General features: G+C 42.0%; 3 protein-coding genes across 3 annotated transcripts in view; 1 reads left to right on the plus strand and 2 right to left on the minus strand.

Moving 5' to 3' along the window:
* Positions 1–4,218, plus strand: part of erc2 (ELKS/RAB6-interacting/CAST family member 2) — a 29,577-nt gene extending 25,359 nt beyond the window's left edge. Inside the window, exons 11-15 of the mRNA XM_053446337.1 lie at positions 583–706; positions 807–967; positions 1,505–1,652; positions 2,535–3,227; positions 4,192–4,218. Of these exons, the coding sequence (XP_053302312.1) occupies positions 583–706; positions 807–967; positions 1,505–1,652; positions 2,535–3,227; positions 4,192–4,218 (1,153 nt within the window). The remainder of the gene's footprint in view (positions 1–582; positions 707–806; positions 968–1,504; positions 1,653–2,534; positions 3,228–4,191) is intronic.
* Positions 4,219–7,875: 3,657 nt separating this feature from the next.
* Positions 7,876–10,857, minus strand: LOC128461447 (protein disulfide isomerase Creld1). Its single transcript, XM_053446376.1, has 5 exons — positions 10,686–10,857; positions 10,503–10,586; positions 9,985–10,080; positions 9,726–9,866; positions 7,876–9,638 (listed from the first exon to the last, which is right to left on the minus strand). Exons 1-5 carry the CDS (start codon positions 10,855–10,857, stop codon positions 9,418–9,420), a joined length of 714 nt encoding a protein of 237 aa, XP_053302351.1. The 3' UTR covers positions 7,876–9,417.
* Positions 10,858–12,037: 1,180 nt separating this feature from the next.
* LOC128454361 (interleukin-17 receptor C) lies at positions 12,038–19,830 on the minus strand. The gene is made up of 15 exons (XM_053437743.1): positions 19,245–19,830; positions 18,668–18,981; positions 18,126–18,360; positions 17,300–17,403; positions 17,098–17,212; positions 16,963–17,004; positions 16,735–16,853; positions 15,922–15,978; positions 15,778–15,832; positions 15,460–15,680; positions 15,039–15,092; positions 14,901–14,952; positions 14,685–14,780; positions 14,312–14,350; positions 12,038–14,239 (listed from the first exon to the last, which is right to left on the minus strand). The coding sequence occupies exons 2-15, from the start codon at positions 18,773–18,775 to the stop codon at positions 13,551–13,553; spliced, it is 1,986 nt and encodes a 661-aa protein (XP_053293718.1). The 5' UTR covers positions 18,776–18,981; positions 19,245–19,830; the 3' UTR covers positions 12,038–13,550.
* Positions 19,831–19,928: the final 98 nt, after the last annotated feature.

Consider the following 19,928-nt stretch of genomic DNA (forward strand, 5'->3'; position numbering starts at 1 on the left):
ACGGTGCATCCTGCATTAGCTGTATGTGTCGGGCTGCAGACCAGCGGCCCTCACACACCAACACATTGGCGATCAGCGAACACACTGTGATTTCCTCTGGGTCCTCTGTATTGATTTCTTGTGGTTGTCTCTTTACGTTCCGGTTCTAATGTCTCTTTCTTTACTTTTTTTTTCTTGTGTGTGTGTGTGTGTCTCCGGCTTTCAATGTCTCCTCCACTTGTCCTGTCCTTCCTTTCTCTTCAACCTTTTCCTCCCCCCATCTGCAGTCTAGCTCCCAGGTAAGCAATGCCCCTGCCCCGACCGTGCCCCAATCCCCACCTACCCCACCACACTAACTCTGGTGCTTAAACCTGTGGGTCATCTCAGCAATGCCATGCTAACATGCAGCCATCAGTTCATCTGTGATGCTCATGTCTTGTTGCTGTTCCTGGTGATTTCATGACAGGCGCCATTTTGAAAGACGTCTCATTCAAAATGCACCCGACATGTTTTTTTGTTGTGGTACACGGTTAAGTACTATGACTACCGATTAGGAAAGGTGACTGGAATGAAAATTGTTCTTGAATTGTTGTGGTTTTACAGACAAGGAGTCAAAGACCAGACTAAGAAGGGTCCAAACATAAAGCTGGGACCACAAGGAGACAAGAAAGGCTTAGGACAGGACCCTCGCAAGGACGGCTCCATGGACAGTGGCCACCACGTAAAGGTGCCGATTTTATCCATGAGAAGTTTTCACCACTAATGTGTGCGCCAGGAATGTCTTGGTATCCTTTGTCTGTTTCTACATAATGCTTGTCATCTCTCAGCTGGAGGAGTTGATGACCACGCTAGAAAGGACGAGGCAGGAGCTGGACGCCACCAAGCAGCGTCTGTCCTCCACACAGCAGTCTCTGCAGGAGAGGGACACACACCTCACCAACATGAGACAAGAGCGCAGGAAACAGCTGGAGGAGATCCTGGAGATGAAGTAAGTGTCATCACCACATGAGACAAACATATGAAGAACACAGGAGTAGATATATTAAAGTCTAAGAAAGCAGCTTAAATGTGTCTATTAGCATTGTTGTTGTTTTTTGTCCTGAAACATTTTGCAACATCTTCTAGAAACAACCACTAAAAGACACAATTTAAACTTTAGACTTACTGCTACAGTGAGATTTGTTCTGGTTGTTTGCTTCACATCTGTTCATGTTTATTGAGTCTTTCTATTTAACGGACAGACATGAGGGAGGAATCAAGCTTCAAAAGCTCAGCACAAACGTAAATGAGAATATTTCCAAAACGTCAGACTATTTACTTTAAACCTTAGTCCTATTTAAACAAATATTTCCATGCCCTCACACAGAATTTGGCATTAATGCACGTGAACATAAATATAGCTTTATTCACTTCTTTAATAAAAGAGTTTTTAAATGTTTTAACAATACAGCATCTAGTTAATGTTTTCTCTCATTGATAGAATCAGATTTCTGAGCCTTAATTTTTTTTCTTTCTTTCTCCTCAGACAACAGGCTCTTCTGGCAGCCATCAGTGAGAAAGATGCAAATATTGCACTGCTTGAACTTTCTTCCTCCAATAAGAAGAAGACCCAGGATGAGGTGCTGAGCCTCAAGAGGGAGCGGGACAAACTGATGCACCAGCTCAAACAGCACGTTAGTACTGCAGCACAATGTCAAGGAATCCTGGCTCCGCACTAGAGCTGGTTGCCAAGGCAACATTTAATCAGTATGAAAAATATAGCTGCACAAGGCAACTAGACACTTTTTCCATTTCATCTACAGGAGGGTGTTCATAACATGAGCCCTTTTGGCATCCGACCCAAATGCAGCATTTATTTACCTGCAGCATGTGTCTGAGCTGTTAGTTTTTTTAGGGGAAGCGAGGGGGGGGGGGATTTGATATTTGAATACAATTATATTGACATAATGTAGGGAGCTTGCATTGCTTAGTAGAAACAGTGACAATAAACCAAGCCTGGATGATTGAATTCAATTTTTTTTTAAAAATATTACCCAAATCTTTCAAAGGTTTACATCCAGCTAGTTGCTTCCCTCTTTTTATAGTCTTAATGTTAAGCTAAGCTAATGGGCTGTAGGCTTTAAGTTCATCTTCACTAGCAAAGACTACGCCCCAACAATTTGTGATTTAAAGTTGTGACTGCGCACTGGTTGCAGTGGGGAAATTAATGAACTCTGAGTGTAGGGGTCGGGGTGCAGATGCGTCTGGGAGGCCGGTGTGGGAGGATGCACTGGTGACTCAGGGTGGGGAGTCAGGGTGGTGGGGGTTCCATCTGGCCATTCCACCTGAGCTTATAACGAGCAGCACCGCCAGTACCTATAGAACGAGACATGCAGGAGGTAATAACTGGTTAACATTTCAGCTTACAGACATGAGAGTAGTATTGACCTTCTCATCTAACAGTGCAAGAAGGCATATGTGTGTATAATTGTATTGATTTGTGTGACTTTCTTATTTCTTTGTCCATTATGAAGTCTGCAGATATTCATGCAATAACGAGTTCACTCTTCCTACAGACACAAAGCAGGATGAAACTGATCGCCGACAACTATGAAGATGAGCAATATCACCCACATGGTCCTCACCACCCCCAGCCTCAGCCCCCGCACGCTCAGCCGCAGACCCAGCCCCAGTACCCCCACCCTCCCCATGCTCAGCAGACTCAATACTCACACACCACTCATCCACAACATCCTCAGCATCCTCAGCATCCTCAGACCCCCCAGCAGCACCCTCATGCCCAGCAGCCACAAGCACAGTACCCTCACCCTCCGCATCAGCAACACCCCCAACAGCACCCCCAGCAGCACCCCCAGCAGCACCCCCAGCAGCACCCACAGCATCCCCAACCGGCTCCCCAGCACCAACAGCACCCACGTCCCCCTCAGCCCCAGCACCCTCACCAACAGCACCCCCAGCACCCAGCACAGCACCCAGCACAGCACCCAGCACAGCACCCACATGGACATCCCCCTATGCAGCACCCTCACCCGCAGCACCCACATGGTCCCCCCCAGCAAGGGCCGCACCCCCAGCATCCGCAGCACCCTCAGCACCCGCAGCACGCCCAGCATCCTCAGCACCCACAGCACCCGCAGCACCCGCAGCACCCACACCACGCCCAGAATCCACGTCATCCGTCGCCACATCATCGTGGAGGGCCAGCCCGCGGACCCCCACATGCTGGTCACCGTCCCACTCCAGACCAGGTCAGACACCTGGCCATGTCATCCCTGTTACCCACAATTTTAAAAGTCTCAATAAATTAACCAAGTAGTTAAACACATTAATGTGCACAGCCATGATTTAAACTTCAAAACAGTGATTTCCAAATGTTTTTAAACCAGACACTGAATTTGTATCAGTTTTCCTATGGCTGCATGCCGTATAGGCCGCAAACCCTGCCTCCTCCATGTCAATGGATGGGACATGGACCAAACTAAAAAGGAAAAATTCACATCAAGTACATTTTGTCAAAGGTGGTTTCTGTCTTTTATTATATGTCCAAATTTGAAGATAAATTCTTCTAAGTTTGTTTATATTTAATAATTTAATGTCAGATGAGAATGACTCACAATTGATCCATTACACAAATCTGTGGGACCTCAATACTGGGGCTTCACCCCCCCACTCACTACTGCCTACAACAAATTGCATCATTGGCAGCATTCATATCGATAATATATTGTTTTAATCCTGGATATTGGAGAGGTATCATCCATCTTAATATACAGTCTATTTCTCAGACCCAGAAGGAGGTCTCAGAACTCCATTGAGGAGTACCAGCCAAATTTTTTCCATGAAATAGATGCTTATTTATCAGGATTCCTTATATGGTGATTTATTTTATAATTTGTTTTCTCTTTGCATTTCAAAACAAATAATAAAAAGCTAGCAGATTACAATGTCAGCTCATTCTTTCATATGGTAAAACATCAACCAAAATATGCTGCAAATGAAACCATCCTCAAAATTGTTAGTTTCTCATGGGCTGATGCAAACACATAAAATCCTAAAAAGCATCACTGAAACTACTTGGCACTAAACATTAATTCTGCACATACTTATTTTTCTATCATACTGCCTGCTGTGCCGGTGATATATTCCAGTTTCTGTCTCTTTCTTCTCTTCATGCACGTTGTTCCTGTTGGCCTGTACCACTGCCAACAACAGGATGATGAGGAGGGCATTTGGGCGTAATCCTTGCTGTGACAACCAAAGCTCTAATGTTGTTTTGAGGGGTGAGATATATATTCAAAACTTCTCGTCTGAGTGATTCTCAGTTCCCTGCCTGCAGTGTCCACCACAACAGCTGCATGACATCTGGATGTCTTCGTCTCTCCCTTTTAGATGATTCAGTCACTACTGGAGGAGCACAGCCATGCCATGATGTTGAAACACTACCCAACCAAACATTTATTATCTTCACCTAATCTGCACTCAACTATGTTATTTTTTATTTTTCTGGGGGAAGAGGATGATTCACTCAGGTCTGCAGGTCACGTGAGAGATTGACAGCTCGACAGGTAAAATAAGAGCTTTTTATTTTCAGTGTTCGTTCTAAAAGACTATTCCCAATTGACGCTTAAGCCGGTTTTGCTTTATCATCTGCTTCAGGTGACCTGGGACCTTTTTGTGTGAACAGGAGCCGACGTCATCCACTTCCTCCGCCCACGAGAACAGCAGCGGAACTGAACAGGATGGAACGGGGCAGATGTTGAAGTGCTCTGTGTGTCAGGTTGTCATTCGGACAGGCATGTGATCAACATGGCAGCTCTGCATCAGAGGTCCCACTAAGGTCACCTCACCCGTCTGTTGCCTGCTGAGCGCTCGACCTCTTGATCCTCCCGGCAGAGATCTCATGACTGTCGGACTGACAGCTCAGAATCTTTTTTTGTTTCTTCATCCTTCCTCAATTCGCTGGTTCAAGATCATGGTTGTGTCGCTGTGTGTTTCACCTGCCTGACTGACTCCTCCGGCTCTGGTTGGCTCCCCCGGCCTGACTCTGTCATGGTTTCTCGATTCTCACTGCCCTGCTGACCCACTTGGTGACATCAGACATCTGCCTCTCTACCTGGCTCTCATCACCCTCATCCTGCAGAGTCTCTTCTGTTGTTTTATCATCTGGTTGTAGGACATCTTCTCTTTTACCTTTATGCACACCTCATCCTCCTCCTCTCTTTAGATAGCCTCATGTTCAGCATGTCTAATAATGACGTAGTGTCCCGACACTTGCTTTATTCCCCAAACCTGAAGGCGGCATGTTTCGTTTCTTGTTGGCTAAAGAAGGAAGAGCTTTCAGTCGACTGATACTGTAGTAGGCCTTTGGCTTTGCTTGCAGCATAAAGGGGTTTCCTTGGCTGCATGAGCATGGCCCTCCAGCTCTTGGGCTTGTTTTAGCCTTAAGGCTGTGGTTGCCATAGATTTTTCTCTCCATATTACCTCATTTTAATCAGAAGTACTCAAAAAATAAAAGAATCAATCTATGCAGATGTCAACGTAGAGTGAATGCATTTTTATTTCCCCATCCGTACTCGAGTTTAGAGTTATGAACCACCCTATGTGAATGGCCAAGAGAGAGGTCAGAAAATATTCACCAGAGTATTTTGAGTTTCTGAGGCAATGCACCTATGCACCTCCTCTGTGTTGCAGGAATTTCTACTAATGGTGCTTCTGCTGGTGCTCAAACTAAATGGTGTCAGAAGACCTCATCAAGAGCATCTTTTAGTCCTTTTGCAGTCGAGGGACTTGATGCCACAGTGGACTTCGTACACAGCTGTAAAAGTCTTTGTACATATACGATTTGACAATGGGGGCTTTGTGAGCAACAATCACTCGGAGACCCACACAGAGGAGATTCCCCTCTATGAATATTGCTGTCATAAATGTCAATATTGACTATGAAGTGGGGGCTTCGTCCAATAGATGTTTTCCCTGCAGGTCTGTTTGTACCATTGACACCCACAGTATGCTCCCCTCACCCCTGTACAACCACCAGTAGTGTGTGTGACCTCCTGGAACATAGTGACTTGTTAACCCCTTCTCAACAAGGTGGCCTGTGCCTCATGACAACTGTACACTTATATGATAGATATGCATATATTATACATATAGAGAGAAATCTATAGATTGTGTCTATACGTGGTGAGAAAATCGTTACAAGCTGACGAGATACTATGTTTTTTTCTCTTCATGGTTATTTTTTCTATCTGGCTGGAGGTCGGGGAGATGTCTTATTTTCCGTGTTGAGTTGTGTGACTTAAATTTTTTTCCTCTGATTTGTACATTGTGAGAAAACCCCTAAGCAGCAGCATCAGCAGCAGCAAGTTACATTCCCTGTCTGAAAATACAGGACAGTCCAAAAGAGGGAAAAAAAAGAGCTTTAAAGTAGTTTATGGGAAAAAGAGAATTATATCCAAATCTATTTAGAAGTTAAGATATGATTACATTATAACATTCCTTTCTACGTGTGAAAACTCAGTTGAAGACCACCTGCCCTGTGGTAGCAACTCAGAAGAAAAAAAAGAAAAAAGAATTTTTGCAGCTCACATAAGTAGCAATGAGATTACGTCTGCTGCACTCAGCCGACGGAAACTTGCACTTGTGAGTAAGGACTATCTAAGTGGAGGTTTGAGCGACTCTGTCGGGATGAACATTTCTTTTGCGTGTTTGTCGTCGTCGTCTTGTAAACAGAAGTGGTGACATGTGACCGTGGTTAAAAAGCTGATAAACGTAGAAAAACCAACACACATTGTTACAGTGTAGTGGAAAAATTGAATTAGACTGTTACTACTACCCCCTCCACTTCCTCTCCTTCCTCTCATGGTGCCTGTGTGTCTCCCTTAAACGGCCAAGTGTTGATTGTTGTATATAAACGTCTTTCCATGTCCCCCCAACTTCCTCAATCCGAGGGGATACATGCATCATTTCTACGTCTCTTGCTTCCACCGCGAACCTTCACGGCTCCTGTCACTGACCAAGAATCAACAGATGGTGTGAAGCTTTGGTGTTCGTGTTTACGAATGTTAAGAGAAAGGTACTGATTTGGATTTTTTATTTTATTTAATTTTTTCTCAAAAAAAGAAGGGACGACAATGCAAACAAGACAGAGGAGCGAAAATCCTCTCACTTCACCATCAGGGGGGCGGAGTACAAATCCTCCATTTTCAGGTCCTTATCTACTGAATACTTGAAGTAGGGGGTTCTCCTACCATGAAATAGCGTATATGATTTACATGGTAGACAACATGAAACATTTCAATTGTTCCCATGCATGCAGATTTTTACATAACGTGCCAACTGAAAGTGACGATGTAAGGATAATCTCCTGTTCTCTATGCAGAGCGATTTCTCAGCTGTTGTGTCAAACAGGTTTCGGGAGAAATGGGGCTTAGATGCTGGGGCTGGTTTCCTGGGCTTAGACTTTAGACTGATCCTGGTTTGTGAATGACTGACGTTGCACTCGGCGTGAGGTGGATTTCGAGAAGTCAAGTCTGCACCTGTGCCTAGAAGCAGCCGTGTTGTAGAGAGCGTGAGCATTGAAAGGCCTGAAGATTCACCAGTAGTTTTCAAAAGGCCTTCACAAAAAAAGTATGAAAAAGCCTAACACACATTTTCACTATATCAATGTATACAGGTTGTTTTTCTTTTGTTCTACATCGCTAGATAACTTTGAATTAAACAAATCACTGTGACCAATGCCAGAAACATTTTTTTTTTGAAAGAGCAAATATTGTGTTTACTTTTTTATTATTGATTTTTGTATTTCAGTTAGCTTTATTTATTGAATATGCCTGTACTATTTGTATAAGTAAATGTTTGATCTGTACAGAAAAGACCTAGGAACAAAGTTAAATGTGAGTGTCCAGCATGTTGAATGATTACTTGTGTGAACGTGAGCTAATCTCCCATGATGCATCATTCCTCATACATTAATTGCATCTGCATCGTGACGGTGTGATGTTGTGTTTGAGAGTGATGTGTGTGTCTCACTTACTGTGTCCCCTTAGTAGACAGCCTGTGCAGTTTTGTGAGAGTGCAGCATGTTTTTTGGGGTGTAAATGTATTCAGAAAAGAGATACATGTGTGCGTGTGTGTGTGTGTGAGCACAACTGCATTTGTTTTCCGGGTGTGTGTCTGTGCGTGTGGTGAATGCACAAGAGAGAAATCTATTTAAAAAATAACTTTATCAGAGGAAGACCCCAGAGAAAAAAAAAAGTGAGACTGAGTCAAAGTTTTGAATGAAGCATGGAGACTCTGTATTGTTTTCAGTTTTTTAAACCTAGGAGGCTGTCCTCAGTGCCCCAGTTTGCTATTGTATGTGCTGTATCAGAATATTACTATTGAGTGTTGGCCAGCTTGTTTATATCCATCAAATAAAAGTGACTTTCTTTCTGTCTCCATTTGTGATTTTCTCGTCAAACTTAAAATCGATCAACTCTTGATAATACAAATTTTGATAACTTTGAAACATATTTGAATAACAATTATTCATTCTGTCACTTTGTGTGAATTACTAACACTGTACGTGGTGGCATAACAAAGTTCCTTTACTCCTGTAAATGTTTTATATATCTGTTCTAACTTAAGTAGATTCAGGTCCTTTTTTTACTTTTACTTCTCCAAATATCAGCAAATATCTGTACTCTGAAATAACTCTGAAATACGTTTTATTATTTAAAAGAAAGAGGCAGCATCACTGGTGAAGAAACACCCGTGATGGATTCAAAAGAGGTCACTGCTGAGCCAGAGCCGTTATGATTAAGTGGACCGTAGTATTAAGGAACAAGTACTTTTACTTTTAACACTTTAAATACTTTTACTCAAGAAGAAAGGAGAATGCGCTACTTATACTTTTACTTGAGTACATTTTGGTCAACTTAAGAAAAACATTTGAGTTCTTACTACACTTCTGCTCTTGAACTGAATAAAACAATTATCAGTCTGGATCATCCTCCAATGATGACAGATGCAGAATGATGCATTAACAACATGAACAGCAGCCAACTACAAAATAAGGTGTGGAGGAAAGGGGTTAAAAAATATTTTAAAAAAATGTACATGGTATTTCATCTGAAGTATAAATACAACATGATTAATATATAAGAGACAAATATTGAGTGCTATGCTTTATGAACACACTTAACAATTCTTGAATAAAGCTGTAAAACTGCATCAAAGCTTCAACGGGCAAAATTACTTTGTGGCTTCTCCTAATGCACAGGAATGAACAGTCTCCAAATGTCTTTTTTTTTCTCTTCAAAGTGGGACACAATTAAATAAACAAGATAAAAACGGATTCTGAAGTGAATGATTTTTAGTGTCTGTATCTAAATTCGGCTGCTCAGTAACTTATATTGTCCAATGTCCGGCAGGTGAACGCAATGCTATTTTTGAGTTTTAATGTCCCTTCATAAAACTGTGTAACATGCGGTCCCCCCTGTTTGACAGCCAGTACCCCGCCATGGCTGCCATTGCCCCTATGAATACAGATGTGTAGACCATGTCTCCCTTAGCCGCCAGTGTGGCCAGTGCACAGAGCACCACCCCGAAGAACATCTGCTGCAGCACCTCCACCTCATCATCCTGGATGTCCTCAAACAGGCCTTTCTGCTGAACGCCTGCAGGGGGAGCGCGGTTAGGCTGCAGTGAGGTAGGGTGTTAGATTGTGGCTGTGAACATCCTTGTGTGCGTGTGATGGGACTCACTAGGCAGCTGCTTCCTCACACAGACGCCTCCCTTGTGGTGGAATCCTTTGGCACAGTCACAGCGGAATGAGCCGACGGTGTTGATACAGATCTCATCCAGGCCGTGGCAGGCGAGCACCCTGTCGCTACATTCATCTATGTCTGAGCACAATAACGAACAGGCGCACCACTGTCTCACCGAGTTGAACTTTACTGCTGCTCCTCAGAAGAGTTAATGCACAGTGATTAATCCATCAAATGATCTCTAATTTATATTTACCCAAACACTTGGACCCTGTCAGCCTGTAGCCGGAAGCACACTTTCTGCAGCGGGCTGGTCCACTGCCCATACAGCCCAAACAGGCTGGGTCACAGTCTGAGGAAAGAGTGTGAGTGACCAATGACTATGTCACATGTTATCTTACAATGCACTGTGTTGTCAATAGCTCTTATAGCTGCATTTAAGTGACAGAAAAAAACTATTATTATAGTATTCTTATTTTATAGCACATTTCAATCAAAACATAAAGCAATTTAAATAAAAAAGAAAGATTAACTAAAGAGAAAGCAAATACATTACAACAAATGCTGTGGTTTAGAGGAAAAATTACAGTTTAGTATAAATACCCAGGTAAAGTTTGAAAAGAGGTGTACAATCCAACATACCAGCAACATTGCCCAGTGTAATGAATCCATATTAGTAATTGCTTGTGTCTGTAGATTTTGGTTAAAAACAAGTAATTTGAAGTCACCCCTTTAGGCTGTGGGATATTTTATAAAATCATCAGACCCACTGACCTCTGCAGTCCAACGAGCCCTCTGTATTGAAGCAGTAGCTGTTGAGAGGACAGTTGTCGAGCTCCGTGCCACACTCATCAATGTCTAGGAAACAGAACAAAACAAATATTATATGTCGATTCTCCTCATCCTATGTCGACGTGATGATTCCCAGACTCACGCTCGGTGCTCTGCAGACAGTACCTACACAGGTGTTATTATGCAGCGTCCATCCTGCTCTGCATCCCTCACACTGGTCATTCTCTGGGCCTGAGCACTTGCTGCAGGCACCAGGACAGCTGTGCACCTGAGACGCCAACACACACCACAGCCAAGCCGCCTGCAGCAGCTTCCCATGAGGCGTCCAAAGTCTCATCTGGTCCAGAAAATAAGGTTGTTTATATCCTCCGTTGATATAACAGAACTTAAACATATTTGAAGGTTGAGAGAATGAAAACTGGCATCAAACTCCTGTCGACAGCTGGACACAAGCTTCATCTTTGGGTTTATATCTCATGGTACATGTGGTCATGAATGAAGGAGTAGCTGTTGATCACTTTGGCATTTAAAGCTGAGAGAAGAGATTAGGACAGAGACGACTGTTGGTGGCAATAAGAGAACTTCTACTCTAGTAGCATATTCAGGTACATGAGACCTTAGATATTTTCATATCACTTTATATAATTTTACTAAATTTCAATAGTAGACCTATATATCTATAATTTTACTCAAGGACGTTGGAGGCAAGGTTATGAGGGGGCTGCAGCACCCCCTGTTGTCAAAGGGTGTAACTGAAAGGCAATTTCTTTTACAAATAAAATTAAAAAGAGGTTTGTCATTTAATTTCCTCAAGTAATAGCTTAAAAGTAGCCTACACTTTTTAAGCTTATATATTATTATTACTAAATTATATTTTTATAATAATAGATTACCTCAGGCACAACTTCATAGTAGGAACTTGCGTTCTGTGTCCATAGCTGAATATAGGACTATGTTGCTTTGAGATGCATCACTATTGTGTTCAGGTTTGTAGTTTGTTGTTGTGTAAAAAGTCAGAATCGTAAAATACTAAAACCAAGAATGTTTTCCTGCTGCGCTGCATTTAATATGATAACAGCACCTTCATCTTTGACTGACTTCCGGCCTCCCTATTTTCTCTATATTCCTATTCAGGTCCAGCTACTTCACTATTTCAGACATGTTTTACGTACAAACACATGATCTGCTTATGAAATAGGAGGACCTGTCATAGACTGTACAACAATAAAAAACGTTCAAATCACTAGTTCAAACTGGTGCTCTGAAATAGTGTCACTCTTTTTTCTGGTAGTTTTATCAATGTACCTTTGTACTTTAACTTAGATTTTGAATTGACTTTGAATTGTAACAGAGATCTATCACATTGTGGTAGTTCTTATTTTGCTTTAGTTAGGACTTATTCCACCACTGTGTGGCGCTGCTTTAATAGAGACATGCAGAGATTTAACACATTGAAACATAAACTTTATTCCTGATGACAAATCAGGGTCATGAATGGTGTTTACTATTTATAAGGACTCGTTTCATTCAACTTTTATTATGAAAATATAACATGTATACACTGAGTCACATTCTGACACATCTAATCACAGTCATTCTAACAATGTAAACAACTCTAACTGTAAACAAGCTGGATACAAAACTTCGAAGTGTATTTAAAGTCATTGGTTTTATTTACCTCCTTCAAGTGCGTCGACTTCATTCGGGACTGTTCTGTCAAAGTTTCAACATAATGTGTTTGATTCAAAGCCTCAAACATCCCGAGCGAGCGTAGCATACAGCCGTTTCTCGGCACCGCCCTGCCAAGATGTGATGTAATAAATAACAAGTGCTCCTCTTCAACTTGGCTGCCAGAATCAAATGCGAGTTTAAAGACAGCCAATCACAGCCCGCGCTCTGGCACACGATGAAATAAGCAACGTTATTTATAGACAATATATTTATAGACAAGTGTGGACGCTCTTACAATCTTTATCTACTCTGTGGGCTTGTAGGTTGAGTTAAAGTTAATCAATTTGCAGCTTGAAGGAAAGGTCTCAGTATATTTTGTAAATCCGACACATGATCAAAAACGTTTAGTAAAAAAGACCTAAACAAAGTTACTGTTGTTTTTTATTCCTCCCTGATGTCTCTGTTGTCCAGAAACAAGTTAAAAGTCACTAGTGATCCACGTTGTTACACTGGGTGACATTTTCCAGTTTGTTTTGAGACAATCAAACGTGTCCTGCAATAAAAAATCCTCAGCTGAAAACTGTACTAAGCATCCAGTTTGAGAAACATTTGCTAAAAATACTGTGCTCAGCTGTCATTGGAAATTAAAGGCTCCATGTTGTACAAATTTTGATTTCTGCGTTTTACTTTTGGAATAATAAAGCAGGTCTATAGTCGCCATGTAGATCATGGGAAAATATCAACAAGTTCAACCCACAGAGAAATGGACAACACTTATTTAAAAAAAAAAATAGCTTTTCAGTGTGTTGTTGATTTCTGTAACTTTTTGACATCACATAAAAAAACTCACTGTCCTCAGCGTATCCACCTGAATCCACTGCCCAACCTTTCAGGATTTAGTTTGTCTAAATATTTACTGGAAATCTGTAATCATTGATACAGACTTGTTAGTCATTTGGCCTCTGCAGGCATATAACACATTTCTTCCACTGATTCTTCCACTTGGATTACTTTTATCTTACTGTTTTAAGTTTCAAATTTTCAAATTTTTGCTTTTATTGGTCTGGCCATGAGTCACTTAGAAAACACCTGTTCTTGCAAGTCAGACTTTTTCGATGATTAAAACTTATTTTTGGATGGATATCAAAACGTCAAACAAAACAAAGGGAAAGTGTCGCATATGGGAACTTTAACATTGTACATGGACTTAGAGGGTCTGCAAAGTATTCAGGGATAGAATCACACGCTAAATGTGGATTTTGGTCTTAATGGAATTTGTTAACAATATAGATTATTGTCCACCTTTCAGAGTGTCTGATCTTTGTTTCATGACTTAGATGCACATGTCCTTCTTGACATTCAAGGGAACTTTAAAGGAATTGTCTCCAAGTTTGTATCAACTCCAATATATTTACATAGTGAGGTCTTGTGCTGGTCTGATCCCTCTTTAGTCTTTGCGCTCCATCCATCTGATCCTCCCCATTTCCATCCTGTCCATATTTTTCCACCTGATGTCCTCCCTGTCCTGCCCAGACGTAGTTCAGTTAGTAGGGCCTGGGTCTGAGGGGGAAGCTGGAACAGAGGCAGCCCCTGAAGCAGCTCTGGTAGGTTCCTGTCGCTGCTTGGACTTGAGTCAAATTTCACCAGAAGGAAACGTTCTCCATTCCTGCCCTGCTGCTTGTCCGCTTGAATGAGGCACAGAGAGGCTGTGAACACATCAGAGTAAGGGGACCATATCTGAGGAAGGCCCTCGTCTGCCATCTTTTTCGTGATAACCCTCTTATGTTTATGCACCCATTCCTCCGTTCTCTCTTGGGCTTTCTTGTTCAAAACGACCACAACTCGGTCCCCCTGGGTGTTTAGCTTCAGTAGCTGAGAGTGCAGCCAAGGCAGAGGTCCCAGAGCGCACTGCTCCTTCCTGCTCCACTGGTCCACGGACACATTGAACCCTTGCTTGCAGAGCAAAGAGCCAAGTCCACAAACTGACTCAGAAACACCATCATCCACATCTGGGGGGCTCAGCAGCAGCACGCGGCCCTCTCTGCCAACTACAAAGAGGGGATGAATTTCAGGGATTGCTCTATTGTATATTTTATAGAAAAAGTAGAAAAAAAACTTACTCTTCACAAATCCACCATGATGCCAGCTCCACACCCATTCTATAAAAGACAGATAGTCAAATAAATATTGATAAAGTGTTCCACATTTCATGGAGTTTCTCAAGAAATAATGCAGAGATCCTCAAGAACATGTAAAGTTTGATCTGGATGTATTTGATCTCAATACAGGAACTTGCAAGACGGTGGCCAATCAGATGTGGTGGAGCAATGCGAGCTACGATTGCGCTTATAGCTTATTATGAGTTGGTTACAAATTCCAGAGCAGAAAAATGAAACACTGTTCTCCATTCATGTCATGTGTTGTAGGATTCCCTCCTTATTCTTCCACATTTACACTTAATGCTAAAAAAAAGATGAATAATATAGAACTCACTCTTGACAAAGCTGTGAAGTATAAAGAACACAAGCATAGCGAAGCAAAACAGCAACATGACAAAGACAACCAGGAGACCCCAGCGCCACCTGTCAGCTGAAATGAGAACAAAAAATACGTTTTTAATGTACATTGCATGTGTATTGTACACAAGCTAAATACTAGCTAGATACTACTTCAGTGTCAGTTTGTATAAAGTGTGTCAGTGTCACTTACTGTTTTTAAAACAGAAAGGACCCAGCTCATGTCCCATTCCCTTTACTTTCACCTGCACAAATAGATAAACATGGATAAGTTATTCAGATTCAGGCATTATCATGTATACTCTGTGGCTGACGGCCGAGAATACGTTACCATAACACATGGAGACAGCTGAAGGTCGACGTCTTCAAAATACCCTGTTTCCTCCTGAGGGGGACAAAGTTGTGAATCTCATTAGACTCTTAAAAATGCCATGAAGCCACACATTGCCCAGCCACACAGAAATCAATTCTAAATTCTAATGGAGATCTCAAACTTTCAAATTCTAGCAAATATCTGAAATGTAGGAATATTGAAAATTAAAGTTTGAGCAAAATGTATGAACATTTTAACATGGTGAATAGTAAGGTTGAATTCAATGGTGCAGCCATACAAGCATGGATATTTCACGCACTATTAAAAAGCCTATTGTATTGCTTCCAATAAAGGTGGAAACAAGATAGATACTGTTTCACACACAGTGCAACAAACAGGTTAAAATGAGGATTACTAGGGTCACTAAGTCTTTTCTTACCCAGAGTCCTTTGCGGTTTTGTCTCCACTTTTTATTTGCCAGCTGTTGTCTGAGGCCCCTTATCTCCCTGCAGCTGCTGCCCTCCTTGCGACAGGGCCACACCTCACCCTCCAGCCTGCAGGGGGCAGACAGGTTCCACAGCAGCAGTTCGCAATGCTGGTTGGTTTGACCCTGGCCTACAGACACTGACACGTTCTGCCACACGTTCCTCTGAGAGAAATCTGGACACACAGGATACGACAGCATAACAGTGATCAAAATAAACCCACACTGCGCCTTGTACACTTAAATTAAAGCAGTGACCTCATGGCTTCTCACCCATGTTTGCAAAGGGGCATCTTCGAGAGCGCACAAAGTTCTGATCATACCATGTCTAAAAGAACACAAACATGTCAGTCACATCAGGACGCAGCAAAGTTGATATGTCAGCGGTATGTTATCATGATGTGTTAGTGACTGTACCTTAAGACACATGCAGTGGGTCACAGAGTAGAGGGGGATGGTCTTCCTCTCCCAGCTCTGCACAGTCACATGTCAGAGAGTAAAAATAGTTCTATTACACAGGATTTGGATTCACAGTAGCCAAAGATCAGCTTATAAAAATGTGTGTAAAGGGTGAAGGTAAGACTGGCTCTGTTTGATGTTACTCCTGGACTACGAACCAAGCAGTAAACACATGGAGTCTCTCCTGGTTGCGTAGCAGCCAATGATTAGGCTGGCAGTGTTTTTTTTTACTTTGCTTATGTAGGTTGAGTAACCATAATGATATGTAGGTGCTGAATTATGGACTTTGTCCTATTTAACTCACTGCAAAAAAACACATGTCACAAACTCTGAATTTCCCACGGGATTAATAAAGTATCCATCTATCTATCTATCTGTCTAACTGTGGAAACTGTTTGACTGCACAACCCAACTGTATATAAATGTGTTAAATTAGCTCAACCTGCAGCAGCTACAACCAAGAATACTACTTATACATATGTAACAATAATACAACATTATGGGAACATTGTGGAGTAATTTTTACTTTGGTACTCAGCACATTTTACTGAATATTTATGTTCTAACATTGTATTTCAGTTTAACTTATTATTGAATATTTTTTGCAGTGTGGTTTTACTTATTTTACTTAAATTATTAAGTCCATCCATCCATCCATTATCCATCCCTTAAAGAATCGGGAGGGGGCTGGAGCCAACTTGAATGAATAATCACGATATTTCTTCCACCTCTGCACCAAATACAAAAACTCCTCCATGTTTGGACACCAACCTGACAAATCCCATTGTGCTCATGTTGGATGCACACGGACAGGCTGCTATTATTTTTGCCATCAAACTGCAGCTCCACGTGATTCTTCTCCTTGGGGATTACAATGCTGAGCTCGGGCACTGAAAAGAGGAAAAGAAAAACTGGTTTAGCCGCCAAAAGACAAATAAAAATGCAAACTGACACAGGGAACACTGGTAATGTTTTTGTGTAGGGGATTCTTTTTCTCACCTTGACACTCTTCTACACATTTCTTCAGCTCCAGGGAACACACTGAGGACAGATGGTGAGACAGTAAATGTCACTCACTGTGTCACAAGTTCAACAGACGTTCTGATGTTAAACCTCTGAGGGACCAAACTTTACCTTTTTCTAGAGAAGGAACAACAACCCGTTGAGTTAGATGCAGTAAACTAGAAGGATATACAATCACTTTGCTGCTGAAGGAAAGCCCGGCTGGTTTAGTAATCACCATGGAAACCTACAGACGTCACACACATACACATGCAGAGTTTACAAGATATGACCGAGGCTGGCAGTAAATACTTTTTAATCCAGTGCACAGTACCTTTGCCCTGTTGTGCTGAGTAACCGCTGTTTGATTGACAGAAAACTCCGCCTTCTTGCATGTGGGCATGGTAGACGCTGTTTGATAGCACACTGTCAGAGAAGCTGTCGCAACAGAGAGGCAGAAGTGGGGCTTGGTTAAAACTCACTGGTAATGGTTGATTTAACTGTTGGAAAAATGTATGAAATCCATGTAAAATCCCAATTAAAAGGACCCACAAGTGTACAACAATCATTAACACACATATGTAGGCTACAGTTAAATTCACATTATCCCTTTCACACCAACTTCCATGTTCGCCCCTCCATTCAGGATTTGCTACAACAGCTCCGATTTTGGATGGTGTTCAAATCTGTTTCCACTTGTGTGTTAAAGTGTCTTTGAGGGCAGCTTTTAATGCATTACTGGAATTAAACACATCCAAGTTGTCGGGATGACAGGAAATCCCTTCATAACTTGTTATTTACTTTGTAGGCTGAGTCATACAGGAATGTAAGGCATACAAACACTGGTTAGATAGCAAATTATAAAGAGTAGACAAACTGATTAGAGTTCATACCTCTACCAAGGTCAAACAGTAACACTAAATATTTGTATATCCAGAACCATGAATAATTCTCAGAGAAATCAATGAAAATGAAAAATGATTGGCTGCACCCTTCAATCCGGATCCAGACCGAAATGTAATCAGTTCATCTCTGACGCATACCAAATCATTCCACCCGGTTTCATGCTAATCCGTTCATTACAACAACAAACAACCACAGATGAGAACGTAACCTCCGTGGTGTAGGAAACAATAAACGACAATGGACTCCAGGCTTACCCTTTGGCTTCCTCGCCTCCTCACTGTCGTCCTCCTCATTGTTCCCAGAGGGGCCTTCGTCCTCCATGTTCTTATCCAGGTGGATGTGAAACTCTGTGTCTATCACCAAACATAATGCACATGTCTCCTTGGTGTCTGAGCAGAGGTTGAAGTTTGCTGTTAGGTTTTGAACGTCCACACCATCATTCTCGGCCAGAAGGATTATCTCATCCTTCATGGTGCAATCAGAGAGACCCTAAAAGGAGGTAAAGATAATTTAGCATTTCACTGAATCAGTGTGGAGAGCATGTATTTGCTGGTCAGGAGTCCACAATGACATGAAGGTTGTATAAGATCAAATTGGTCTGATAAGATGACAGAAGGTTGTAACCCTCTATTTGTGTTTGATTAAATGTTTAAAAATAAATCAATAAATCACCACGAGGGGAAATTTGAATGTGAGAGCCGCCAGTCCTGAAGGGAAATTAAAGGAGTGATCTGTCAACAGAAAACAGCAGCACAGGAAATGTCTTCTTCAGTGTGAACAAGCATAGTGAATATACCTGAGAGCAAATGACTTCATCACTTTCATATCCAGAGATCTCCAAACCGCAGGTCGACGGGCTGAGGGTCAGTAAAACCCACCAAATCCACCACCCCCGGAGAAACATTCTGCCTCGGGACACTCAGACAGATTTGAGTTTTACAGCATTTCTTTCCCCAGGAGCGAGTTTAACATCTTGATGAACAAGTCCAGTGTCTTCCTCTGCTTCATGACTTTACAGTTCAGAGATTAACTTGGCAGTATCCAGGAATAAACTGCACACCGGCCACAGGTGAGCAGAGAGGACACCTTTGGTTTCACTTTGTTTGTGGCCTGATGATGAAGAGACACACATTATTGCAGGTGTAGGTTTCCTGTCACAGTCTTATCTTTGCTGGGAATAAAACTTGATGCGAATGAAATCAAAGAAGACTAAAACAATTTGACAAATTCACAAATCTCTTAATCAACAAAATAAGTGAAGCACCTTCAGGCTTTTTTTAAGCAAACACTGCAAGTAGTATATATAACATAAGATTAGAAATTACATCATGTTATACCAGTAATACTATGGGAATATAACTGTGGTTACTTACTGTGTTTGGTGACCCACTCTGTGTGATTCCCTCTGAGGAGTGTATTCCAGCTCTTACATGATACTGAAGCTGCTGAGAACTGTGAGTCATGTAAAAATTGCTCCATACAGCGTGTCAGCGTCCTGACTCAGGCAAAGTCCCACCCACTCTGTCTCCTATGTCTCTCCCTCTTTCTGGTTTTCACTCCCAGCTCAGTCCCTCATCACGTTCAACTGCACATAAACATTCCAGTTCCTGCTCTGAATTCCAATCACGGTGAACCGATGGCACAGCCTCGACCGGTCAAAGTTCAAAACTGTTTGTCTTTTTCTTCATCTAAACCGACGCCACCTTGAACGCCGGATTAAAGAATGTCATACCTGTGTTTTAAATAAATACAAAACTTCAGGGCTGATTCGGTGGCAGCACTGAATAATGTTCCTTATCTTGTTGTGTGGCGTCGGCAAAGCATTGGTACCTCTGCGTGACAACCTAGACAAACAAGTTCTGCTCCAAAACAAAAAAAAGGAAATGACATACCTTTGCCCCAAGCTGAGTATACAGCTCACAGAGGGAGGAAGATGCCAGAAGAAACACACACAGCTCCCACGCAGCAGCTCGACTGGTTTGACCAAACCCTGTTCTACTTGATACAAAACAATTGTCTGCCTCAGAAACCAGCCAGACTAAAACAGCACAACACAC

This window comes from Pleuronectes platessa, chromosome 2 (assembly GCF_947347685.1).
Source record: "Pleuronectes platessa chromosome 2, fPlePla1.1, whole genome shotgun sequence".
NCBI classification, from domain to species: Eukaryota; Metazoa; Chordata; class Actinopteri; order Pleuronectiformes; family Pleuronectidae; genus Pleuronectes; species Pleuronectes platessa.